The 27,687-nt window shown below is 37.9% G+C and overlaps 2 protein-coding genes across 3 annotated transcripts; both read left to right on the forward strand.

The window, feature by feature from the left end:
• The first annotated feature begins 786 nt into the window (after positions 1-786).
• fpr1 (formyl peptide receptor 1) lies at positions 787-17,679 on the forward strand. 2 transcript variants are annotated; one of them, XM_028012718.1, is made up of 3 exons: positions 853-913; positions 14,339-14,390; positions 15,714-17,679. In XM_028012718.1, the coding sequence occupies exon 3, from the start codon at positions 15,728-15,730 to the stop codon at positions 16,805-16,807; it is 1,080 nt and encodes a 359-aa protein (XP_027868519.1). In that variant the 5' UTR covers positions 853-913; positions 14,339-14,390; positions 15,714-15,727; the 3' UTR covers positions 16,808-17,679. The 2 variants fall into 2 exon arrangements, with proteins under 2 accessions (XP_027868518.1, XP_027868519.1); XM_028012717.1 differs by lacking the exons at positions 14,339-14,390; positions 15,714-17,679 and adding an exon at positions 4,282-9,484 and having other exon boundaries at positions 787-913.
• A 468-nt stretch (positions 17,680-18,147) lies between these two features.
• Positions 18,148-24,701, forward strand: LOC114142236 (zinc finger protein 2). The gene is made up of 2 exons (XM_028013386.1): positions 18,148-18,301; positions 22,387-24,701. Exon 2 carries the CDS (start codon positions 22,519-22,521, stop codon positions 24,415-24,417), a length of 1,899 nt encoding a protein of 632 aa, XP_027869187.1. The 5' UTR covers positions 18,148-18,301; positions 22,387-22,518; the 3' UTR covers positions 24,418-24,701.
• Positions 24,702-27,687: the final 2,986 nt, after the last annotated feature.

A 27,687-nucleotide genomic window follows, 5' to 3' on the forward strand; every position in this document is an offset into this window, starting at 1 on the left:
TCCAAAACAGGGCCAATCATAAGGAGAAGTAGAAACAGGATCAGTTCCTCAAAGATGAGGCTCTTGGTTTTCTGTATGCCAATCTTAACAAAATACTTGGTAAAATTGTCATACTTTTTTTTCTCCCCTCCAGGGGGTCTTTTGAGGGCTCTAGTGTCCCTTATATGAAAGTAGTCTGACAGAAAAGGGGGAAAGACATGCGGCAAATCCGGGAATCGAACCCGCGATGAGGACTCAAGCCCTCCAAACATGGGTCCCGCTATCCCCTACGCCACCGCAGCACTAAAATTGTCATACTTAAAATAAGGAGTGTGAAATTTGTGGCCGGTGGCCTTTTTAAAAAGTATTTAAAATATTTTTAAAAAGTTTGATTCAGGAAGTGTGTGCTGCTGCCCACACTTCATGAATCACCTGCAAATCCTTGAATTAGCTTTTCTTCACGTTCCTCTCAATGTGAGGATTTCTATGTGTGTTTATTAGTCCCCGTCTGTCTTCCCCTTGATTGTTCCCAGCTGTCCTTCGTGGGGTTAAATACAAATTTTGGATAACAATGATATTAAAACAAGGACTGCTATATACACTCAATGAAGGGAAAGGGAAAATAGACAATGTGTTGGGTAATCAGACATGACAAAAGAGTTCGTGTATTGGGCTTCTGTGCTTCTAAAAAAGAAAAGAAAAGAAAAGAAACTGCACCGACGTCTGTGGGAATATATTGTCCAAAACATAAGCATTTACATCTAAGTAGCGCAACAGTTCCCTGCTTGCCAGATGAGGAGGCTGCGAGCTCGTCCCGCCCAGCTGTGATGTCAAACAATTAGGGGTGTCAAGGATCTGAGCTCCACATTTTCCCCCAAAGCAGATAGAGCTGCCCGTGAGGCTGAACGCATTTGACTCATCCGGACGAGACAAGGTAGGACGATTAAAAAACTGGCATTTTATCAAGAGATTAAATATGGAGATAAATTAAAATCCATTTAAAAATGTGAGATTGAGATTGAATGGGTGAAATGATTTTTTTTTTTTTTTGTATGGGAAAAACAACGATTCTTGAGTGAATCTGGGTTTTGCTGTTATGCAGCTTTAAAAGCTTTCAGTTAATTGCGGGGGGGAATAACCTGAGAATGTTAATTAAGCCGCACTTTGTGAGATGAGTTTTATGGCTGTGCTGCGATGGTTTTGGTGTGGTTTCCACGGAGAACAAAAAGCTTCTGCTCATCAAACTCGGTTCCACTTTTACTCTCGCTTTGATCTCACATTTTCACGTAGCGTAGAAATTGATGCTTTGCTTTATGTACGCTTACTCAGAGGTTATAAACCTTTTAATTTACCCCTGTTGCGGGGGGGATTTTTTTTTTTTTTTTTTTTTTTTTTTGGAGAATGTTTGTTTATCTAGATATGTTTATTTGGTTACAGAGTCAACAAGCTCCCAAAAGCACAGTCAGAATGGTTCATACACTTTAAAGCTATGTAAGTGAGGGTTTATGTGAACAAAGTTAGGCGAACATAAGTACATAGTATTCTAAGCAAATTAACTTAAAGGTTGTTTACTCTGCTGCTGCAGGTTTTACTTTATTCAAATGACCTCCACAGGATTTAACCTGGCTAATTTTTTCTCTACCGTGTTCAAAACATTACCGTTGTTAACATTAGAAGTGGGTCAAACTTTGTTTGTAATTATAATATAGGTAGCCTGGCCATTGGCTTCCTGTACAATCCTGGTTGATTCAAATCTCGCTTCGCACCACAGTCTGGTCTTTCTCCCACTTACTTGGATTCCTCCCGTAGAATTTCTACCGGGCCAATCAGCACACAGAGTGAGAAGTTGTGAACCAAAACGTAAATGTTCTGCTCTGTTTTAGAACTGTAGTCTGAACCTTCCTGTAGTTTTAGCAATGGCAGCGGAGGAAGTGAACGAAGCCGTTCAGTCTATGTTGGCCACGCTTCCAGATATTGAATTAACATTAACGGCCGCTTGTTCAGTTCGGCATTTCTCTCTTTGCAATGGAGGATGGTTGTTTATAGAGCACGTTAATTTCCAGTAAGCTTCACAGCAATGAACTGGTGCATTACATACACCATGGACAAAGGTCGGTGACTGCTGGGTAAAATTTAAAACTTTAACACAGTCTACGCTTTCAGGAAGCAATTGTTTCTCAATAGCTAAGACCCCAGACCCTCTGTACGAAGCAAAGCATAGAACAAGGGGCTGGTTTTTCCATCCATCCATCCATCTTCTTCTGTTTATCTGGAGTCGGGTCGCGGGGCAGCAGCCTAAGTAAGGAGGCCCAGACTGCCCTCTCCTCAGCCACTGGGGCAGCTGCTTTGGGGGAACCGCAAGGCGTTCCAAGGCCAGTCAAGATCCATAGTCCCCCCAGCGTGTCCTGGGGGTCCTTGGCTGGTTTTTACCAGTCTATAATATAACCTCTTCCATCAGGCTTTCTGGTGTAGTTACATTTCAAGATGTAACTGCTTTTGAGGGTTGTGTTTGTTTATTTTCCTGATAACCTGAATTGATTACATATCTACAGACGACAAAATGCTAATCCACAATGACAATATCTCCAAAGGTCATTTCAATGTTGGCGCAACTTAATAACTGGTTTCACCAACATTGGTTGGTGGCAGCAGCTACCATCAGGTGATTAGGGTTTTTCATCTTTGTGAGGAATTTTGGCCCACTATTTATTGCAGAGTTGCTCTCATTGCAAAGTTCTTGTGTATGACCACCTTTTAGTCTGGTGATTTTTGAGACTCCTTTTCTTTGTGCTTTGAGTCATTGACATAATGTACAACTTAAATGCTTGAACTTAATATAATGAACTGATGACCAGATATCTTCCTTCAAGAGTTTCTGATAGAAGTCCTGGTGTCATCAGTTAGAGTAAGATATACAGAACCAGGATCTGAAGCCAGAAAACAGCCCCAATCCATCACACATCAACTTAGTTTGACTGTTAGTTTTATGTCACATGCATAACATGACATGCTGTCCAAAAAGTTCAACATTTCTCTCAGTACTCCACATAATATTTTCCCAAAGCCCTTGAGATTATAAAGATGTTTTTCACCAAATGTGGGCTGAGCCTTTGTTTGGATGCCGTTTTAATTACTAATGTTGTTGAGCACTGACCGTAACACAGCCGAGTGAGGTCTGTCATGTTTCAGCTGTTGTTTTTGGTTCTTTTCTGACGTCTTGGACAAGTCTTCAGTGTGCTCTTGGAATAATTTTGGCATGGCTTTCAGTCCTGGATAGGTTCACCACATTTTCGTGTTTTTTCCATTTAAGGATAATGACTCTCACTTTGTTTCTCTGGAGTACCAAAGCCTAGCAGAGACCCTTTCCAAGATGGTGGAGTCAAATGATTTAGTTTGTCATCTGTTGTGAAAGCTTTTTTGAACTGTGACATGATGTGGTTATTTTGTCAGACAGGTCTTGTTTAAGGGATTTTTTTGTATTCAACAGGTTTTAGAGTAATCTGACTGGGGTGTGGCTATTATAAAATAACACACAAACAGAAGAAATTATTAAGGGGGCAAATACTTTTTACACCATGATTTGTCCAGTAGCTCACTTTTCATCAGGATGTCCTTATGTCCCAGTATGTGACTCAGAGGCTCCTTAGAAATCTGACCAACGCCCATGCCATCACTTATGTCAACTGGTAATTTTTCCCTAAAGTCACCGGAGCTTGCTCTAAGTACTGTTTGACATCAAGATGTCCAGGTCCAAAACCTCTAAAGAACACCAACAAGTGCAGCTTTAACCACACAGCAGACAATCAGTGTCGTCAGGATTGCAGGTTTCTTTTTTGCCTTCTTTCTTTCTTCAAAATTTAAAAGAAATTTTAAAAAAAACAACCTTCTTAATGTTGTCTATATGAGTTTAATCATTGACACAGCTGCTTTTTGAGATTGTAAAATGTAATTGGGTTAATTTAAAGAAACTTAAGATAACTTATTAAATAAAATGTAATAATCACTTTGTTTGAGTACTACCAGATGATATCCCTAACCAAAAACAAAACCTGTCTCACACCTTGCAAAAGTATCTTAGTGAACTCAAGGTAAAGTTATTTGAATAAGAAGTTCTTTCAACTCATCCAAATGCAAGATTTAAAAAAATGTAGAGTAATTTACCTTTAGTCAGGCAAAACATTTTTGGTAAGATAAAAAAAATGCCTAGAATCTGAATGTATATGACAACAACTAGATGTTTTTAGTAATTTTTTAAAATTTCCCTTCGAAAACTAAAACTTAATGTTTTGTAATTTCTTGCAGGTTCTTTAACAATGATGGAGCAAGCTTCTTACTATTACAGCAATTTCACCGGTCTAATCAACAATGACTCCTTGTATGAAGAAGACGACGACTACTACAGGGATGATCACGATCACAACAACAAAGATGAGCACTCTGAGCTGAGGCAGTCCCTCACCATAATGTCCCTCATCGTCTACTCGCTGGCTTTTGTCTTGGGCGTGCTCGGGAATGGAGTGGTTATCTGGGTGACTGGCTTCAAGATGAAAAAAACGGTCAACACGATTTGGTTCCTCAACTTGGCCATTGCTGACTTCCTCTTCACAGCCTTCTTACCACTCAGTGTGACATATACAGCTATGGGCTTCCACTGGCCATTTGGCAAGTTTATGTGCAAGCTGAACACTACCATCAGCTTCCTGAACATGTTTGCCAGCGTCTACATTCTGGTGGTGATCAGTGTGGACAGATGCGTGTCCGTTGTCTGGCCTGTCTGGGCGCAGAATCACAGGAATTTGCGTAAGGCTTCATGCATCAGTCTGTGCGTTTGGGCATTGGCTTTGATCCTCAGCGCTCCGTACTTTGTCTTCAGGGATACCGGGCCATCATACGAGAATGAGAACATCATCAACTGCTTCAACAATTTTGCTATGTCTGAGGACAATGAAAATCAATCTGTCCTTGAGCTGCAACTTTTCCGCCACAAGGCCATGGTCATCACCCGCTTCCTCCTGGGCTTCGTCATTCCCTTTAGCATCATCGTCTCCTGCTATGCCGTCATAATCCACCGCCTTAGACGAAACCGCACACTGGCCAACCAGTCCAGCCGCTCTTTCAAGATAATTGCCGCCATTATTGTCACATTTTTCCTTTGCTGGGCTCCCTTTCACGTCATGGGTTTGTTGGAGATGGTAAGCAACATGGGAAATCACTCAAATGAGATGTTGCTCCACATCATCGTAATCGGAGTCCCGATCGCCACAAGCCTGGCCTTTCTCAACAGCTGCCTGAACCCGCTGCTGTATGTGTTCATGGGCCAGGACTTTAAGGATAAAGTTCGCAAATCCATCCTGAAGGTCCTGGAGAATGCCTTCCAGGAGGAGGTGTCCCGCTCTTACACCTACACAAACTCGATGGTCACCATTCGAAGCAAAGACAAATCACTCTCTGATGCCGAGGTGTGAGACTGTCATGGACGCTTTAGCTGTACAATGTAAATGCTACTGTAAATATAAAATCATTTTTTATCTACTAACCATGTATTCTACTTTGCTTTGAATGCTTAGTTTTGCCTCAAAATATAATCTACAATCACTGTTTAGTTTTAATTTTGAGCTACAAAACATGAATTCCAAATATATTGGCCAAATAATGCAACCTTTTGCCAAGTCAAAGAGAAACTGGGTTGCAGCAAGTTCTTATACCAGCTTCCTCTACTTTTTTAACTTGGAAACCAGAAACTTTGAACTTGACACATGATGCTGTCCACAGTGGTCATCTGTGGGTTTACATCAGCTGTGAACTAGAACAGAGTGTGCAGTTTCACTGCGTCTTTATCACAACTTAGGTCAGCAACAAATAGTTTCTTCTGACAGCTGCTGTCATTCATATTGGTCACCTGTCATAAAACCTTCTTAGGCACTGATTGCTGTCTGCTGCATGCTTCAATAAATATTTCATTGCCTTTTCTATGAAGCTTGAAAGAAATATGACGTTGATAAATGATGCTCAAAATTCCAGCTGCATTATAATTATCTTTGCCCCAATTTCTATGCAGTTTATCCTGAAGACTATAAACTACTAACTGAAGGTGGAGGAGCTGGAAAAGGCATAAAAATCCTCTGGATTTTATTCAACTTAGAAAATGTGCCCTTTTTTCCCTATATTGATGATTATGTGATTATGATTATGTTACGGTATGTAATATGTTAAACATAAAGTTTGATTTGTATTTCAACATTGTCACTTTTAGACCTTTTTCAGCACTTGTTTTAATTGTACCAGTAGCCTGATATGAGTGATGGCGATTCATCAAGTGGAAAAATAGTTATTTTTGAGTTGTAACTAAAAACACAATTTATCATGAGGCAGCTTATCGCACATCAAACTTCAATGCTTTTAAACGCCACTAGAGGGTGCTGATTTATTGTATTTTTTTTTATATCAGCAAGTCATCGAAGGAGTCTATTCTCACTCAAACATTAAAAGCAGCAATCATTGACATTTTGTCCATTATAAATAAAAGAAAAAAAACCCAATTTCAATGTTATAACTGCTATAGATGTAGGCTAACAAGACATTGCTAGTTAACGTTTGAATGTGTGACATTACAAACAGTGCAGGTCTAAAAGATTGTTTCCTAGTTCAGTTTCTTCTATATTATTTTTTCTTCTTAGAATTTGTTGTTTATTTTTACAATAAACAAATATTATTGTATAAATTTTCTATGTTTAAATGGCTTACATTTTATCTTCTTTTCTGGAAGTCAGCTAAAAACTATTATAGCTTCTCCTGGTGAGGTAAACAAGACAACGTCAGTGTTGGGACATTTTTTTATAGAACTGGAATCTAAGATAACTGAGCAATAAGTCAGTCAATCAAATACTAATAAAATTAACATTTAGGGAATTTTAATGCGATTTTATAGCCAGTCCTTCCATTGTCTAGATCCTCTTGTCTGTGCAGAGTACCAGGGGACCCGGTGCCTATCTCCAGCAGGCATTGGGCAAGAGGTGCGATACACCCTGGACATTTTGACAGTTCATCACAGAGCAACCATGCACACACAAGTTAACAACAACCTAATAGTCATGGTTTTAACTGTGGGAGGAAGCTGGAGTATGAGAGAACACATTTACAGGGAAAACAGTAAAACATGTCCAAGGACATTTCTGTTTGAAGGCATCATTGCTACCCTTAAACAAAAAAATAGACAGCTGCTGTCTGTTGTATCATATTTAGTAGATATAGACTACCTGTGCATAATCTAATCAAAGTGCAACTGTTCTATGAAGGCCTCAGAGGTTTGTTGGAGAATAAACAGTGTCATGAAGACATATGTTGTGGAGAAAAAAGCAGGGTTAAGTCATAAAATTACATCCCAAGTTACATATGTTTTACGGAACACTGTTCAATTTATCATCCAAACATAGAAAAAGAAAGACACAACTGGTAACCTACTAAGACATGGTTATCCACCTAAGGCAGCTAACAGATGGGTAAACAAGTAGCTCACATTAACTCTTAGCTTAATGAGAAGGAAAGATGCAATGTTTTGACAGGACAGTGATAAGTCATGTACTCACTATGATGTTCATGGAAGAGTGGCAAAAAGAAAATCATTATTGAAAGAAAGAAAGAAATCAGAAGACCTGTTTGTCACAAGCCAGGTAGGGGACACAGTACACATTTGGAAGAAGGGGCTTATGTTAGCTGGGACTGAAACGAATCTACTTTGGTGCAAATGAGTAGGGGAAAAAAACTAATTCTGCAAATTACTTTAAACTCATAAAACCCACCACAAAAGCAGTGGTAGCATAATTTTTTCTTAACAGAGACTGGCAAGGAAGCTGGTCTGAGTTGATTAGAAGATGGGAGGAGTTAATTGCAGGACAAAACAAGAAAAAAAATCACCTTCTGGAGGTTGCAAAACAGGATGACCAATGACCATGAAAATGAAACTTAACAAACAACTGGAGCTACAAGATCAGTGGGTGCAGACCACAAACCGTGAACAGTCATTGGAATAATTTTGTGTGGCCCCTCACCACAGTTCAACAATTATCCAAATTTGTCTTGTGAGCCCAGGTGTTTAATGTAAATAGATACTTTGTTAATTTTATGTTTTTTAAATTTCAAGATTTTTGCAGAAAAATTAAAATTTTCTTGAAAAGGAAGAACATTTTAGGTACAATACAATGTATTTTTTTCTTATTAGACAGTCATTTTGCTTTCACTTTAAATCAATAGTAAACAGAACCACAAACATTCACAGACTTTTACACAAAAGCAGACATTAAACCTGGCTAAATAAACCAAGCACTTTAGAATATAAAGTGGTACTATATCCAGTTGTACAACATATCCAATTGTTGTTCAACCACAAGAATGCTTTCTGGAGAAAAGCAGTAAGCAATCAAGTCAAACAATTTAAGAAACTGTATGCCTTTATTTTAAGAGGCATTAGAGGAACCCCTCTAGTTGCCACCCCTTTGTTTGGAGCAACACTGTTTGGAAATCCCCCTTTTTTCTAAAAAGGTCATAAAAAATCTGATACCTCTAATCTAAATTTTCATGCTTCAGTCAAAGTCGAGGTCTAAATACAATTTAGAACCTGCAATTCTGATGGTCACAGATAATTTCTATCCAATATGATGGGCCTCAAACTATTTGGCAGAGAAGGGTTGTTATGAAAACACTTAATTTTAAGACATATATTTTCATGGTGTAATTAGTAGAAGCCAAATTAACTTTTTTTTCCAACAAAGACTTAAGAAATGGTAGAAAGAAATCCTTTATTTGAAGAAAATGTTAGAATATGCAGTAGAGACTGTATCAGAGCATAATGAAATAAAAACACAGAACTGTGTGAACTTTCATTGAACGCATAATTTTATGAAGTGACTGATAAAGTCCACAATATCTTTCAGTACCCCCATTTGACATGGAAATGCAGAAAAGGTTGTATATGGGAGGAGGACTTTGCTATTTTTGAAAACTGTTTGGGAAACCAAATACTTGCAGCACCAATCCAGGAACTACTTTGTCACAATCATACACTGGAGATAATGCAATAGCTTGACAGGTGGGGATGATGAAACAGTCAGGGTAAGAAAAGGAAACAGAAGCGTTAATTATCATGTTTTTTTTGTTGTTGTTATTGTTTAGTTTTTTTTTAACATCAGAGTATTGATGTATCTTTTAAAATTTCAATGTGCCTTTGAAAGTTGGATGTGTATGTGTAAATAAACTGTATAAAAACAAAATATGAACATACACAAAACAGTTGTGAAAGGCGTTGTGATTGAGATGGTGTCATTATTATATTTCCTAACTTCCTCAAAATTAACCCAAAAAACTTGTTATCAAATGTTTGTGCTGGTTTCTGTTGCTTGCACCTCTATCACTTCAAAGATAATAATAAAAGCTTAAAGGTCAACCAGCACTCCTACCACATTAATGAAATCAAACAGCATCACTGCCAATAAAGTGTGCTACATATGGGCTTTTTTGTGCTGTTAAAGTTTTTGTTTCTGATGCTTTACTTTTATAGATTTTAATTAAAGTTTAAAGATCAGATGGTCAACCAGAGTCAGTTAGCTGTTTATTCCGGTTGGTGCAGCTTCAGTTTTGAGGTAGTAGAAGTTTTTAAAGTACATCTCATTGCTTATGGGTGATTGGACTTTTTTTATAGGATTAAGACCTTTTTATGTTTGTGACAACCACCACCTGACGTCAAGGAGCTGAAAAAACAAGTCATTACATGGTAAACCCTATCTGACGTGTCATTGTAAGAGAAAACATGATACCACAAGCAACCAACTGATAAAGCGACAGGACATTCGATGAGATTGGGGAAATTCTAAGGAAGCATAGAGCTGTCACCCCAGCAAAAAAAATAGATCTGTCAGTCATGACCCGTAGGGATTGGAACTTTATTCTCAGTTCAAATACCATCAAGACGTTGTGGAGAAAAAAAATGCAAAGTTAAATTATAAAGCAGTATCCCAAGCTATATATTTTTTTTACAGAGCATTGTTAAAATCTCTGATGTGCTTGAAAAGCACGTAGTGCTATCCCTTAAACAAACATAGTGTCATCAGAGCGTATATTATTTTTCAAACACTGAAATCAGTTGTACAGATGTTCGAAACTTTTTCTTTGGTTTGCAGGTTTGCGTGAGCGTTAACCCTTTACAATCCAAAATCTTCACCACTTTCAAATACTTTGAGTCCTTTTTAGCAAGGACTCAACTTAAATAGATTAACTTATCAAGCTTGTTTTTTTAATCCAAACGGTCACACCACTTGTATAAGATCAGCACATACAACAAGTTGATGAGAATTCAGCTATGTTCACTTGAAATCTTTTGTTAAACTAAATATTTTTATTTTACAGTGCTTGACTTGATTTCAACACCTTTGTTTCTTTATCGGCCACTGATTTGAGAACGTCCGACCCCATGGCGGTTTCTGCTTGATTTTGAAGGCATAAATAAATCAAAAAGGTTTTCTCTTGTGTTGTTTACTTTCTGTGTCAGCAAGGTGGTAAGTCTAAGTATGTATCCAAAATTCTTGTTATTATTCGTCCTATTTTTGAGAACCGTTTTATCGGATAGAGAATAGAAACTTCAACAACTAAGAAAATTTGGCTTCCATGTTACATTATACTTCTGCAACTGTTTCACCACCAGGCCTTAATTATTATTCACTTCCTCCTTGAATCTGTTGTCATCTTCAGTATCTAAACTACCATCTTTTTAGCAAAGATTTCTCGTTTCAGATTCCTCATCATTTCTTCCTGTGCGTCCACATCATGGCTCTAAGATAAGTGGGGAAAAGAAAAGGTACTGTCAGAATTCATATGACCAGTAGCATTTGAGCCCTTTTCTTAGAGTATTCCCAAGGTGCAGAGGAATGAGATGAGGTAGATTCTTTCTTCCCTTTACCTAAAGCATGTATTCTTTACATATTTTACACTGTTATGTCCTCTTTTTTTTTTAATGCCTGGTGTGTCATGACACACCATGAATTATCAGGTGATGAAAAATAAGTTCAGCAGTCTGAGTTTAGAAGTAGGTGAGAGTTATCCAGATTTTCTCTTTTGATTATACCAAGAACACAGCCTGCTTTTGAGCATTCGCTGTCTCACTTAACAGTTCATTGGTCACCATTTAGAGCAATTACAGGACTTTGGTAAGGATAAAACAATACTTCAAAGTGTGCAGACTGAGAAGAGTAATGATAAAATCTGCTGTGGCGGGCGTGCCGTGGTGGCGTAGTGGATAGCGCGACCCATATTTGGAGGCCTTGAGTCCTCGACGCGGCCGTCGCGTGTTCGACTCTCGGACCCGACGATATTTGCCACATGTCTTCCCCCATCTCCTTCCCAGTTTCCTGTCAGCTTACTATCATATAAGGGACACTAGAGCCCACAAAAAGACCCCCTGGAGGGGTAAAAAAAATAATAATCATAATAAAATCTGCTGTGGTGTTTGCCGTTGAATAATTAACTCAATGTCATTGTTTCATGTCATAATTTTGGATTGAACTGGACTGTATATAGAACTTAATCTATGCTTATGATTGGTTTGTGATGGAATCAGTCAGATCGGATTGCTTTTTTGGGTTCTGTAATATTGGAAGAGAATCTTACCTGGTTGTCATGAAGAATGCTTTGATATAATCTTTGTTGTGATTTGGTTCTGTGTAAATAAGTTGAACTGATGTTACTGATGAAAATGGACTGGAAGCATACAAATATCATTCAAAAACCTGAAATGATTTTAATATTTCGTAAATGAATCAAGTTAATATAAAAGTAATAATGTAGCACAGAATGTTATCTGGCTACTTCTCCCTTCTTGTTTCTTTTAAACCTTACCACAACACTGAACAAATTTTTCAATCAGGATTGGGTAATGTAACACTGTGTAATATCATGGCATCACTTTAAGGTTTCCTTCCTGTTTTATTTGACTTTTGTTTTCGCCCATCTGTTGGGCGAAAACAGCTTTGAATCATCTTATGCAATTGCCAGTTTGTATGCATCTCACATCTACTTCTATTTTTAACATGTAAGCAAACCATATTGTTTCCATGTACTTGTTGTAGTTACACTTTGAATAATTACAGAGATTCAGTGTTGTGTAAAAAGCTTTTCCCACTCTGGAAATTTCTTCTGTCTTTGCTTTCTTATCACTCTCAAATACTTAAGATGAGCAAACAAATTTAATTAGCCAGTAATAACCTGAGTGAGTAAATACAAAAAAATTATAATAATAATTTTTTTCAAGAGAAAAAAGTTGCCCAAATCAACCTGGCCTTTTGTGGAAAAAGTAATTGTTCTTTAGATAACTCAAACAATCAATCACATGCTTTACAGAGTCAAAAGAACATAAACAACAAAGCAACAACTGAACAAACAAACAAACAAAATAAAACCAGAAGTGTCACCACACATTAAAGCAGTAAAAGCCAGTTGGAATAAAAGTCTTTTGATTTAAAAGAACTAAGTTTGCTTATAGATCGGAGATCTAAGGGAGCTGATTTCAAAATCGCGATGCTACTACCCAGAAAGCATAATCACCCCAATGTTTGCATTTAGTATGGGAAACTCTAAGAAGGAACTGATTATCTGATCTCAAAGCCTGAGGACTGTGTCTTCCTCCACCTCCTCTCCATCTTCCATCTTTTCCGACATCCCGAACTACAAACGCAAAACTGATGTTTTGCGTTTGTAGTTGCTGAGTAAGGAGTGAGTCACTCCTTACTCAGCAACTCTAAGTAAGGAGGATAAATTCTATTGAGGGCTATAAAACAAATAGTAAAAGTGGGAAGCCAAAGTAGGGAGGATAAAACGGGCCTAATGTCGTCTCATCTAAAAGTGTTCGCTAAAAGACGAACTGCTGCATTCTGCACGGGCTGAAGGCATTTCAGAGATGACTGACTTACACCGATAAGAAGTGTGTTGCAATTCCACAAAATTGATACAACTGATAAAAGCATCAGGTCATGCCTTTAAAGTGATACATGCATGAACAGCCTTCTAAAAGTCACAATGATTAAAGAAAGTTTATGCCTTCGTTAGAAGGTGTACATGACAAAATCCAGATTGGACAACAGACACAATTTGTTTGTCAAATTGTAAAGCTTTGTCAAGGTTTTTCACGTGATCACTGATAGAACTTTCCAGACCACTAAGAGCTTTACCACCAGATAGGATCCTCTCTGTATTTAGGCAGCAAGAAAATTATCCAAAGCACACCAGTTCAGACTTAAATTTACTTGGGATATCTTTGCATGGCCCTTCAAGAAAACCTTCCAATGTGGCACAATTGAAACAATTCTGCAAAGAAGATTGGGGTAAAGTTCATCCACCTGTAAGAGACGAACTGTTACAGGAGTGAAATGTTATCTCCTGTTTTAGAGCACAGTCATCACTGCTAACCATACGTTCAAATTGCTGAAGCACAGCGATCTCATCTAAAGTTCTTAGAAATGTCTTTTTCTGTGAGATTTTTCTTGGAAAATAATATCTTAGAAAAGCAATGGCCAGACGGTTTATCTTTGTGGGGGTTTTCACAGCTAGAGTGAAAACCCCGGCGATTGATATGCTCAGGGTCTGGTTTCAAAGTGGGGTTTGTGGAAACTGTGCTTTGAGAGTTCAGTATGGTGAAGTTTTTAAAGGGTCAAACCTATTGCAAAGACCAAACTTGGGTCAATTTGTGTCTGTGGGTAAAATACACATTTTTTTGTTTATGTTGTGTGAGAGGAAGTGGTCAAATTTAAGAACATTACTGTACATGTAAAATATGCTGCAACTTGTGTTACAGATGTAATACAGAAGTGATAAACCAAGCAAGAATCTGCTTCTAATGTCAGAGAAAGGCACAATAGTCATAATTTTTTCAAGTCAGAGGCAGACAGTTTAGGAATATTGTTGTTTGCTATCAAGAAATATATTTTTTGGAAATTAATGTGCATTAAGGTGTCAATATCTTAGGAATGCCTTTAAGAAATTGATGTCCCATTGCTTCCTTTGAAATGCTACATGTATATAAAAATAAATCCTTCTTTTTCTGTCTTACTTTGTGTTATAATCTTAAGCTTTAAGACATCTCCAGCAATTAACCCAAACTTATTTCCTACTTTAACAACAGTATCCAGACTCAGATTAGCTTTTAATGAGATTACAGCAAAAATATTCAACGTTCCAACCTTTTATTAATAATATTTCTGAAGGATGGCTAAAGAGTATGTAAATGCGTACTTTGCATGGCCTCTGGGTCCGACTTGATGTGGGCGGAGGCATTGTCAACCAGAGATAAACTAACATTCACTGGTTTGTGTTTTATCAGTCAAACCTGACTACGGGCTAAACAAGATCAGACAAGAGAGGCTTTCAAAAAGGTATGTTGGTTAATTAATACATTTTAAACCTGATTTGTGTCCTTTTTGAGGTAAAATTTGTTTCTTTATTCCTAGAAACTGGACAACAGGACAAATTAAAAAAATAAAAAGTGACTCTATTAACCAAAATGAGCTAATAGGAGAGGAGCTTTTTCAGGAGATATAAGAAAATAAGTGTGATCTTATTTTTTAAGATCACATTTATACTTTAACCTGCAGGGTGGGGTTGTCCATCTCCTCGTATAGCTGGGGTCTTTCTGTGCAGTTTTCATGTTCTCCCCATGAACATGAGTGTGTGCTTTATGTTCTACACAAAAAAAATGTTAAGATTTAAATTGAACTTATTTCTGCCTGTAGATTTATTTATAAAGAGTTTTAAAACAGCTAGAGTGAAAACACAGTGCTTCGCATAACTGCAAACTCTAAACATGAATTGAAAGAAAAAACATAAAAAATATGACATGGGAATGATAAAAGATTAAACACAATATAAATTTTTTTAAAAACACAGTCAAGTCTTGGTATACCAGTCTGGTATACCAATCCAAATGCCAGATTGGTATTTGGAGAATACCAATCTCCAAATACCAGCAGCTCCTGGTATTTGCAGGAGCTGCTGTTTGGCCAAGGAGGTAAGAAAATGCATAAGCAATTTTTGGACTCCATTTCATCCAAAAAAAACCCCAAATAATTACATAATTTCTAGATCTCATAGTTAGAATTGGGATCTAGAATCTCCAGGGAACTGACTGATGTTTGCATTTTAATGCTACCATCATTAAATAAAAGCCAAAGCCAGACTTTGGAAATACAGACCCATTTAAGAAATTAAGAAAAGTCCATTTATTTCAGGAACTTCATCACTAAGGCACATGGACATTTGAAAGCCTTTATTTATGTTAATGATGATGATTTTCCGCTTACAGGTAATGAAAACATTATAGTATTACATCAGACCATTAAAAACATACAGAAATATGGTTCCTACTGAAAAGTATGTTCAATACCTGCTCAAAGGTTATTTTCAAAAAATACTTTCAATTTAACAAAAAAGGCCTCTTCTGAATGCATATCTTTTTTCAATATGGCTGTAAGTCTCAAATCTCTGATTGGCGCATTTCTAAAAGCTTAATACTTTTATTAAGTATTAATAAATACTTCATAATAATAAGTATTTATTAATACGGGTTTAATACTTTAGTTAAACCCAGGGTCTAGTACTAAGGATTCTGCACCTAAAACATTACATAAGAGAATTGCTAAGAGTAACTAATCTGTCTTGGAATATATTAGTGCTCATTCTGCCCTCATGTTGTCCTGCAGGTATCAGGACAGCCATGGATACAAATGAGTCCATCTTTCAAATCAACAACACGGAGGAGTCCATGTCCTCCTCAGGCGACGATGCAAAACTCAGAAATTTTCTACACATCTTGTCTCTCTGTGTTTTCGCCGTGGCCTCTGTGCTTGGAGTGTTTGGAAACGGACTGGTTATCTGGGTGGCCGGCTTCAGCATGAAAAAAACTGTTAACACAGTTTGGTTTCTCAACCTGGCTGTGGCTGACTTCCTCTTTACGGCCTTCCTACCCCTGAGCATCACATACCAGGCTTTGAATTTCCATTGGCCGTTTGGGAGGTTAATGTGCAAGTTGAACAGCACAGTAAACTTTCTAAATTTGTACGCCAGCGTCTACACCCTGGTGGCGATCAGTGTGGACAGGTTGGTGTCTGTAGTGTGGCCGGTCTGGGCTCAGAGTCATAGGAACGTGAGGAAGGCTTCCTATCTGAGTCTGTGTGTTTGGGCATTCGCTTTATCTCTCAGCCTTCCATCCTTTGTCTTTAGAGATACTGAAAGCTACGGTAGCATTACCATCTGCTACAATAATTATGCTTTCTCCAATAATTATAGCAATCCAGCTGTGATTCAATTGCAACATTTTCGCCATCGATCTATGACCATTACTCGTGTTCTCCTGGGCTTCATCATCCCCTTCAGTGTTATGCTTTCCTGTTATTCCATCATAATCCACCGCCTCAGGAATAGCCCCACATTGGCCAAACGATCAGGCCGTCCTTTTAGGGTCATTTCTGCCATCATCATCACGTTTTTCCTATGCTGGGCTCCCTTTCACATCATGACGATAGTTGAGTTGAAAAGATTTGATCCAAACAGCCAAAGCGAAACACTGGCCCATGTCATCATGGTCGGGTTACCACTTGCCACGTGTCTGGCTTATGTTAACAGCTGCCTGAACCCGGTGCTATACATATTCATTGGCCAGGATTTCAGGGATAAAATCTGCAAATCCATCCTGAAGGTGTTGGAGACTGTATTTCAGGAAGATGAGACCAACACTTACACAAAATCTACCACCACCAGTGAAAACAAGAGACTTGACTACAATGCTGAATTGTAGAAACAGCTGAAAGAACTGGACAGCTATTACAAAATCCCTATTTTATTACATTATAATTGGCTCTGATTATCAAAAGAATTTAGGTGATGTATACAAATGACTATTTCAGAGAAGGACGAAATCAAATAAACATTTAAATAAATATTTTGTAAGTTTGATATGTGCACTTGCATTATGCTATATTCAATAGACGAAACTCTTAATTAAATCAAATAAATATTTTTTATGTACAGTATATATTCATTGTATTTTCATATATTCATTGTAAATGCCAAAGAAATTTTATTGAATGTTTTTTGTACAATATTTGAGAGTCAGTTTATTCCTGTAAGAAAGGAAGAAGAAAGAAAGAATGATGGACTTATTAAAGTGACAAAAACACTGTGTGTGGACACATCTTTCATTTACTGACGTGTGTGATGTAACTCCTCAGTAATAACCGGCATCTTTCAGAAGTTGTGTATGGCTGGAAGGTTATGTTGAAAACACCAGGGTTCTGAAACTGTTAATAGGAAAAGCCTTATCTATGTTCAGATTTTTCCATCAGATAATTGAAGGTTAAAGATGCCACTTCATTTTTAGGTGTAAAAGTTAAGTATGAAGGAAATTTTAGAAAAATTCCCCCATTGTAAAGCTGTTTGTCAGAAATAGCAAGATTTTGGTCCTTAACTTTGTCAATTTTATTATTGTCATTGAGGCTGTTTTGTTTGCATGATTTTGCTTGCTATTTTTCTTTGATTTCAGAGGAGACTGTTCAACCTTTTACATGTGCTAATCCCGTAAAAATAACTGAGCTATTTTATTTCAATGGTATGTTTAATATATTGTCATGTACTAACTCTTGAATAAAATCATTAAATGTGATCATTTTAATACGCTTACGGCATACACTTCATCTTGTTGGCTTCAGATGTTTCAAACTTTGAGCTTTGAAACTGTGTATTTTCTTTCCAAGATGTGCTATCAGATGATGGATTCATCATGGTCAAAAAAGGATTTCCATGGTCATGTTTGCACATATTTTAGAAATATATTTGAAAAATTTAAATGCTATGATAGCATAAATGTAAGGACCCTGACTGTAAAACATGAGAACAAAGTGAGTTAAATAATGACAAATAGTCAAGATTAAATTTCCTAAGGGAAAAAAAAAATCATCAAACTGAACAACTTTAAATTTTACAAATAAATATCTCAATTGTAAAATATATGTACGGAAGAAGTGAAGTTTTAGTGATACCGTTTCGTAAAAGCATATCGAAAAATACTGTAGATTACAGTTCTGATGTTTGTCTAAACCCCCAAAGAAACACAAGGCGGCGGTAATGCTTCTGATGACCGGTTACACTGTGAGAAGATGGAAACAGAAGAAGAAGAAGGAGGCGCAGCTCCACCGGGGCCTGATTCTGCTAACAGGCTATCGTTGCACATCGGTTTTTAGCTGGGCGTTATATATTGTTAGTCACCGTTTTCCGTGATGTACGAGATTTCACGGTAAGTCATAACTTAGCCGATAGTTGGAATTAGGTTTCAGTAACTTAACTGTCTAACTCTTAATAAATAAAATCACCGACCGTCTCCACATTCCAGGTGTAGCGTTAGCTAGCAGGAGCTAAAGTTAGCCTTTCCGATCACAATAAGCTCACGAGTTATCACTCCAATGGGAGGCTTAAAGCAACGTAAACTTTTCTGGGTTTACACTTTCATTCGCTGATTATTGCCTGCTAATTGTGTCGTCTTGTGCTGTGTGTTAAGTCCAGCTTAAATAAAGTAAACGTTGATTGCTTTACCGTGCACAATGTGTCCTTGTTAATTATAGCTGCAGCAATGCCGAAAGCGCCAATCTTTTACTGTAAAAACATTAATGTCAAGAAGATTTCTCTTTTAATAACTGTTTGGAAATCATGTCTATGCTTGGTTGGCTTTAAAATAGTGGAACTTTTTTTTTTTTTTACACCGTATATGCGTCACCTTCTGTGTGTCACGTTTAGAAATCTAAACAATGAAACCTGCATGCATTTGTGCATCTGCCAGGTGCGAGGTTATGTATTTTAAATCTGGTTTGCCTTGAGATCTTATATTTTTAAAGGAATTAAGCAATGTTTAGGAAAGATTACGTTTAGCCACATCATTGACTCTCTAGATTATAATTACATAGTTTAGTCATACATCCCAAGCACTTAAATGCTCACATAAATTCTGCTCACCAGGTCTTCCTTTGTGTACATGTAAAGCATCAAGTTAGAATGATCATTTACAATCTGAAATTCTCTTCGTTGCTGTAGACTGATGATAGAAAAACACACACACAGCATACCATAACAAGAGATTCTGTATGCAATAGTTGGATAAAGTTTGAAGAATTGTGAGCAGAATTAGAAATATGCACTTGCCTAACTCAGTATGGTTTTACAATGATATAGTGCTCCAAGAATTAAATGCCCAACTTTATTCCAATAAAGATTTGGATGTGTAAAACTTTGTTAAAATAGCAGGCTATCGGGTAAACTGGAAGGCAGATATTCTCAATCATTAGAATGTTGGAGAAGTTATAGACAGTTGCTTCTTTTTTTTTGTAAATTTGCTAATGAATTTGAATTGTGCATATTGTTTTCATAAAAAGCCCCCACTCTTCTCTGTCTGGCAGGGTTTCCCCCAGTGTATTATAAGCCTGGCAGGCCACCAGGTTTTACTTGGCCCACCACTAGTCTAAGTGTTTTATTTTAAATAATTATTTTTTTACAAGTAACATTGACAGTAAAGTCAGATTAAGCTAGGTTTATAGTTGACGCATTGAACTGAGTCCTCTGTCCCTGCACCTGCCTGTTGGTCTCGCATGCTATTATTTCCAAATTATGATGTAGACTTGTGCATCTCCAAATTTTTGTAACTTTTAGCATTTTTTAACACAAAAACATGGTGGACTGCTAGTAAACTGCCATAGTGTCCATACCACTGGGCTTAACAAACTTTCTGGGGGGACCCTGGTCTGGGCCTTCACTAACACTTATTTTTAAAGTCTCTTGTTCACTTTTACACCTGAAACATGGGAAGGAAGCTTGCCAGACAGCTGAGTTGACATTTATGGGCAAAGTTACTAGCAGCTTGTCCCAAGTTGCCAATAACTTGGGATATCCAGCAAAGCAGCTGAAACACTTGGATTTTTGATGCAGGTCTCAGTGGTGTATACATGTATCAGAAACAAAAGCACACATCATTATATTGCTTCAAATTCTAGTGTTGTGATTCTGACATATTGTTACTTCAATTGATATGTCTTCAATTAAAAAAAACACTTGAAGGTTGTACAGCTGGGCTGCACAGTTGTTAGCTTTGTTAGCTTTCCGCAAGAAAGTTCTGGGTTGATTTTTCCCACCTGGTGTCTGGATGGACTTTTTGTTCTCTCTGTACATGCATGGGTTTTTCTGGGTACTCTAGCGTTTTCCCACAATATAAAAAATGTGACTGTTAGGGTAATTAATTAGTCTCAATTAATTTGAGTAATGTATGAGTGTGTATGTTCACTGTGTTGTCCTTTAATGAACTGGCGACCTGTCCACATATTCATAGTGTTATGAACTTGCATTTTACATGCTGATTTAATATTTAGCTAGCAGATGTTTAATTGCTACAATATATGTAGGAAAACATATATTGCTTCTTTGTTTATCACAAAGTATTCAGCTTGATATCATGAAACCCTGGTCATCCTGTACAACAGAAGCTTTGATTGGTCCCAAACTGGGCAATTTCATTCCTGAGCAGAACTGTCAGAACATTTTAGAGAAGTCAGTCTGACAATGAATGGGAAGTAATGCTGGTGCTAAGGTTCTCAATACAGAAAAATAGGATAATGATAAAACATTGGTTATAGTTGCAGTGCCAGTGGGCAGTAGAGAACCAGTTCTAACTCAAAAGGTGTTGAGTTTATTGGAGTGATCAACCACCATTTCTCCATCAAAGATTTTTTTTTATCCGATTCTTCAGCGATCAAAGTGAAGCTTGCAAATGTTAATCCATCATTGCTTATGGTTGCGTAATATTGGAAACCATGTAGCACACAGTATCATTGTGGGATAATGTGATGACAATATAGATTGCAGTAAGCTAAGCAAAACCATGTTTATTTCACTTTGCAAACATTCACCACAGTGCCTAGCATGGTCTGCAACAACTAATTCTACACAGACTACATATGTCCTTTCCCTATCTCTGTGTTATTTATAAAAATAGCAAGGTGGCATGGTAGGTAGTGAAAAGTAACCTCTCACTGTTGCACCTAGAGCTCCCAAGGGAAGAAACCATGAAACTGGGTAGGTGAGTGGGCGTTAAGAAGAGGACAGCACATGTTGGGCTTTTTTATAGCTGATGGTAGTTCTGTCACTGCTAGCCTAGTTCACAAAACATTTTCAAGCCAGCACTTGGACACCTTCTTGTCATCTCTGTTTTTCTGAAAAGACTAAGACAATAAGCGGTGTTGAAGTCCAGCTGCTCTGAATACTTTCTATTTGTAGCTGTTCGTTGGAACCGTTTTGTCAAAAGGGAAACTTATTCTGTGCCAATTTGATTGCATTTATTGCAGGTTCAAACGTGTGGCATCACATTCCTGCAAAAACAAAACAGGCAAAGGAATCACAACACTGCATTTATTGATTGCATTTATAGATCGAATAGCAAGGTGGCACGGTAGGTAGTGAAATACCTACCATGCCAGGCATAGTTCGGTCGCGACTTATAGATCGTGACCGAATTCACTTCCTAAGAGAGTGCATTGCCCTGTTGACGGGCCTTTCCGTCTGTCTGAGGGCCTATGAAAGCAGCACAGTGATTAGTAGAACACGCTCACTCCACCTTTACGAACTCTGTGGAAAATTGCGTTGTCTGTGTTTAGTGGACATATTTGTCAGTTCAGAGTTGGTAACTCTTCTGATTTATTTGACTTTCAGCTAAAAATGCAGTGAAGACCAGCACAGAACTTAGCCTAAAAGGAAATGTAGAAGAGTGGGGGATGTTGTTGATTAAAAGTGTAGAATAAGAAGAGCAGGAGGAGGACAAATAAGATTTTTATTTTTCTTTATCCTCCTCCTTCACTGCCTTCTCTTCTCATATTAGGCCAAATCTCATACTGGCTGTCACCAGATTTAAATACAAAATCCAGCCAGCTAGAAGAGCTATGGCCCCCCAAGTAATTGGAAATGCCTCTGATCAAAACTATTCACCCTCTCAATAAATAAATGCTATGGTGTCTGCAGACTGTAACACCATAAAATTAATGTTTGTGTAAGAATTGCATCATTGTGAGGTCATCTTGAGTGGTTGATTTGTGGAAGGTCAAGGGTGGCTGTCGTTGACACTTGTAGTTTCTCAATTGTTTTACTAAAAGGTTTGCTATATGCTTCCACGTCACAGCTTCTGTCATCTATACTGAGAGTCTGGGATTTGTGTTAGCAAATACTGTACAGCCATATGGTTTTGGTTTTGATTTTTAAATGGAGCTATCTTCACTTAGATTTAAACAATGTGTGAAACTACCAAAATCATATCAATGGTTTTCATATACATTTGCTTTATTTCTCCAGGTGCTACAAAGTCAAAGACTTGAGGAGCTGACATCTCATCATTTTGTTGGACAAAGAACCTTCACTGATTGCCAAGGACATCTTTGCCCATCGGTGTATAGAGATTTAGCAGCATATTCAGGTTCAAAAGTGATGCCATCAGTACACGGACAGAATAGTTTTATCATGGAAAAACAGTCACCTGTTGCTTCAGCGCAGTTGGGAGGAGAAGCCAGTGCTTTCATCTGCACGGAATGTGGTGATGGGTTTAGTCAGTACGCCAGTATATTGGCCCACATGTCTAATCATGGACCTTTGGAGTCTTTTTCCTTTGATGGCTCATCTAATGGATTTGATATTCCTCAGGAATATGTGCTTCAAGAAAATGGTACACTGATTGTTGTAAATGGCTTGCCTCAGTTGAATTCTGTAAGCTCTTCAAATTCTTCTTCCGCACCTATTCCTCCCGAAAGACTCTCATCACCTTTGCCGTCACCTGTTAAGCCAACTACTACAACTCAGAACTCGCAGCCCTTCTCAAACAAAGACTCATTAAGACCCAAGCCACCAGGCTTGAGCTCGGACGTGTTTCAGCAGAACCGTTGTCGTTGTGAAATATGTAATCGTTCTTTTAGTACGACACAGTCTCTGCACCGTCACCAGCAATATGGGAATTCCGAAAGGGGCTTTCGGTGTACTCTGTGCTGCAAGATCTTTCAAGATAAAAGCAACCTCAAGAAACACCTTCAGGACCATTTCAATGAAAAAACCAGATGTTGTGGTCACTGCGGTAAACGATTCCTTAAAATTGATGCGCTCAATGCTCATCAAAAAGAGAGTCACTCCATGCCCAAGGCTTTGGGTAAACCAGAAAGTAAGGAAGACAAAAAGTCAGAAAAGGCATATCCCTGCAACAAGTGCAAGCTGATTTTCTTTTGGATGTCAGACCTCCAAATACATTCGTTGTATCATTGCAAGGGACAGGAGCTTGATGTGGAGTTGGACTCTGATTTTGAAACTGAAGAGAATTCAAAGCATTCTGATGATGGGGAGCTTGTAAACTGCCACGCCAATGGTCCATCCAATGATACGAGGAACGGAGGACGAAAAATCTCAAGAGATGGCAGTCTTGAAAAGAATAAGCAGCCCACATTCACGCCGTATAGATGTGGTCTATGCGGGGATCGTTTTGAGAGGTTAGCAACTCTAAAGGAGCATCATGTCACACATCAAACTCAGGAGGAAATAGATGAGATGAATAAGGAATATCAAAAGCCCATAAAACGAGTTATGCCACCAAATACCAGCCGGAGAGGATCTAATCCAAATGGAAAACTTCATCCTTGCAAGCATTGCCACCGAGTTTTCAATCACTCTAGTAGTTTGTCTCGACACATGAGATATCATAAAGGCACAATGCACACTTGTGTATTTTGTGGCAGACATTTTCCACAGCGCTGTGATTTAAGAAGACATGTGATCATGTACCACAAAACTGAAGGTTTAAAATTGTTGCACTCAAATTCACAAAGTGGGCCTTTATCTAATTCTGCTGATGATGAGAAACAGGCCAACAATCCCGAGGACAACATCAAAGGATCTTCTGACAATGAACAGACTTCCACAGAGCAAACTGGAAAAGCTGGCAGAGTTAACTACAAATGTCAGGAGTGTGGAAAGAAATTTGGACTTTTGTGTGTGTACCAACGACATTTGCGCTATCACAAGAAAGAGCCCACTAAGTCTCTCAAGAGTCTAGCTGATATTAAGAAGAATTCATCCCCTGAGGTTCATCTTCAAGATCACCTGGACCCTGAAGAACCAGATGATGGCCAGAAATCTCCTGGCAGAGGAAACACTGTACACGAGGAGCTAAAAAAAGATAATCTAGAAGACATAGAGGAGGATGCTATGGACCAAAAACAAAATGAGAAAGGCAGTTCTTCTGAGGCCCTTTATGAATGCACTGAGTGCACTCAGACATTCTCATGTTTGGACACATTTCTTGAGCACCAGGCTTCTCATGACTCGGAAGTGAAAGCTATTGTATAAGAAACAAAAGGTATGGGTGGGGAGTGTACAAAATACTTTTGTTTCAAATAGATATTGAGAAGTTGGGCAGACTATTTTTAACTCGCTAGTGTTCTTCCTCCAACTTGGATTGCAGGTCAGCTGGCTTCTCGTATTTTTTAGTGATATACATTACAGTAGAGTTCTTTCATTGTTTTACTCGCATCATGGAATTGGAATATTTTTAAGTGTATGCGTATATTCATCCTTTTAAAATACAGCATTGTCAAACATTAGATTGTCATTAAAATGATCAAGATAACATGCTTTAGTGCTTGACGTTTTGCTTTGAGTCCCTATTTTCTGTAGTGACAGACTAAAACTAAAACCAAAATGTGTTTCTAGTGTACCACTTTCATTCCATATGCAATCAAGGTATTCATGGCACATCTACTCTAGTTTGGGTTGCTCATTCTTATTTAGATGCTAGTAAATTAAGTTCTCAATTCCTTCACCATAATGTCCACTACTTCCTAGGGAAGCCACTGCTTACCCCACATGGGATCAGCTCAGATCTAGAGGTAGAATTGCATTATGCTATTGGAAGCCTATATGTAAAATGCTAAAGCAGCCTTTTTTATGTTTGTCAAAATTTGGTCAGGGGTTTTTACGTGTAGTGGATAATGGTATATCATTTACAAATGGCAGAGTGCACTGGCTGTTATTGGTTGGTAGCAGTTTTCTTAAAACATGTTCTAAAGTAATTTCACATATTGGAAACTGAAGAACTTGTGCCATAAACTCAAACTTTTTATGTTCAGAATTTAGTGGTTGGTGAAGGCATTTTTTTGCCATGAGTTTATAAAAAATGCTCACGGTTTTCAATAAGATTGATTTGCTTCTGTTTATGTAGTCAACGTTTTATGTCTAGTTGGAAATAGTTTTAATTAGTTTACTTTTTAGGAATTCAAAATATAACGTCGTACACACAAAGGTAGCAAAGACTTCAAACAAACTGTTAAAAACTTAGCAGCTTTATTTAGCACAATGTAATTTGTTGGACAAATTTGAAATCAGCAGGTCATTCTTTTTTTAAAGATCGTGTAGGCCTGTCACGATAGCAAATTTTGCTGAGCGATTAATTGTCTCAAAAAATTATTGCGATAAACGATAATATTGTTTGAAGACCTTTTTACACTGATGTAATGGAAATGATGTAATAATGCATGCGATTTCCTGCCAAAGACAGATACACTTTATTTTCAAAAGAATATTTAACACTGGAACTGATAAACAAAATAAACAAAACAACCAAAAACAAAATGGATTCTCAGTCTCCATTAACAAAAAATGTACTTGATAAAAACTAAACAGCATAAAGCCAAAGTGAAAATAAATACTGCATTCAACCTAAAGACTGCAGATTATGAAGTCTGTATATTATGTTGCCCTTCAGTAATAATTAGATTTAAATAGAGAAGATGGGCACAACGACTACCTGATGCAATAGTTCACACTACATGATTTTTTGCTCCCATTTTTCCCCATACAACAATCTTAAAACGTTGGTCTTTCTAAGATTGTGTGGTGTGTTATGGTAGATCGTCGTTGCCGCTCCGATCCAAATCAGGGGTTTTTCCCCACTGGGATATTAACTCAGCCTGTTGAATGTGACAGGTAGCCAATCAGAAAGCGCGGATTCTCCTCAGTGTTTTCTGAGGGGAAATTACGGAGGGGAATCCCAAACAGCTGACACGGCGCAACCCGAAGTCCAGCGGACATTGGATATGATGTGTGGAAACAACATTAATGTTTATTCAACATGCAAAGAATATAGAAATGACAAGGGGAGGAGTTGGAGCGAAATTGCTACCGCAGTTGATAAACCCGGTAACTTTTCAGCTGTTCTTCGTTAACGTGACATAAACAGGTTCTAATGATTTTCATTCAGTCAGGACTTTACGCTGACACTAGCAACATGCATTGCATGTAGATTGTAGTAAAGCATTGATTAATGTCTGGTTTTAAAATTAGTTAACTGAACTTGTAGCCATTATTTTGTGCCCATTGTTGGACACCACACGGCAGGAACGAACCGATGGAACCGTTATACCTAGGATTTCTGTCGGCTAATGTGTCTGTCAGGTTTTGAAAATGGGCCGACAATCGGCCGACAGCTGTAAGATCGTGTCGTGTGCGCTGGGCATTAAACTAAGGAAATGAGGAAGGAGGGTCAGTGGAGAGCACCGGAGTTGAGCCTTTTTTCATTCGGTGTCATTAACAGAAAGAGAAAAAGGCGGAAGAGACGATAATGCCGATAATTGAAATGACGTTGATAGTTTTAATTTATCGTACAATTAATTGATTTATCGTTTATCGGGACAGGCCTAAGATCGTGATTTCTTTTTAAAATTTGTATCTTTCCGTCTCGATCTTTATCTACTGTATGTTTCTGTCTCTACCAAACTATCTAGTATGTTGTTCCTAATCAAGTTCAGTCTTGTACAGCTAGGGGGAGTATTACACCTCATACAGCCAAGCTTAAGTCAAAAAGATTTTATTCAGTGATGACTGGATTTTTCTGCACTTGAGCTATTTTGTATACTTTCACCTTTGTGATATGTATCAGGGGGAGGAGAGTAAAAGCTAAGTCTAGTCTTGCTTTTAAAAGTTTGCCTTGAGCTCGCGTGAGCTGAGCAAGCAATACGGCTGTTATATTTGATGCACACGTTGGTCCTATGTTATACAAAAAGGAGCCCTCGTAGGGATTATATAAATATGGGTACTGGTGAACCCGCTCCAAACCATGCAGTTTGGAGCAATCTGCGAGTGACAAAAATTCGGAGTTAACACCTACAATTACAGCTGATTAGGGCCACATCGTCTTTCCCAGTTCAATGTGTCAGCTATGAACCTAGCTTGAGAGCTGAAAGTAGAAGAGCAACCACATACAGACAGTAATTGCTCACAACATGGTATGATGTCACAATTACTACACTGTGATTGTGATCAATTCTTTGGGGGCAAATAATCCGCTTTGGTTAATTGTAGGGGAAACACTACGCAAGTCCAAATTGGATCAATCAAAATTCGAAATAATGCTGTGAAGACCCGTTGTAATGGAAGGATGCCTCAAGAATAATTTACGCTGGTCCATTTTAGAGAGCTGGGACTTTTGACCTTTGTTCCCGTAAGATTTGATAAAAGTCCTTGGAGTAAGATCCAAAGCAGAAGCAGCACACCACAAGACAGTAGGGTAAGTAGCTCCTTTTATTACCTATAGGTTATTATAGGTCTTCAGGCTAAATATTT

Source organism: Xiphophorus couchianus, chromosome 3 (genome assembly GCF_001444195.1).
Source record: "Xiphophorus couchianus chromosome 3, X_couchianus-1.0, whole genome shotgun sequence".
NCBI classification, from domain to species: Eukaryota; Metazoa; Chordata; class Actinopteri; order Cyprinodontiformes; family Poeciliidae; genus Xiphophorus; species Xiphophorus couchianus.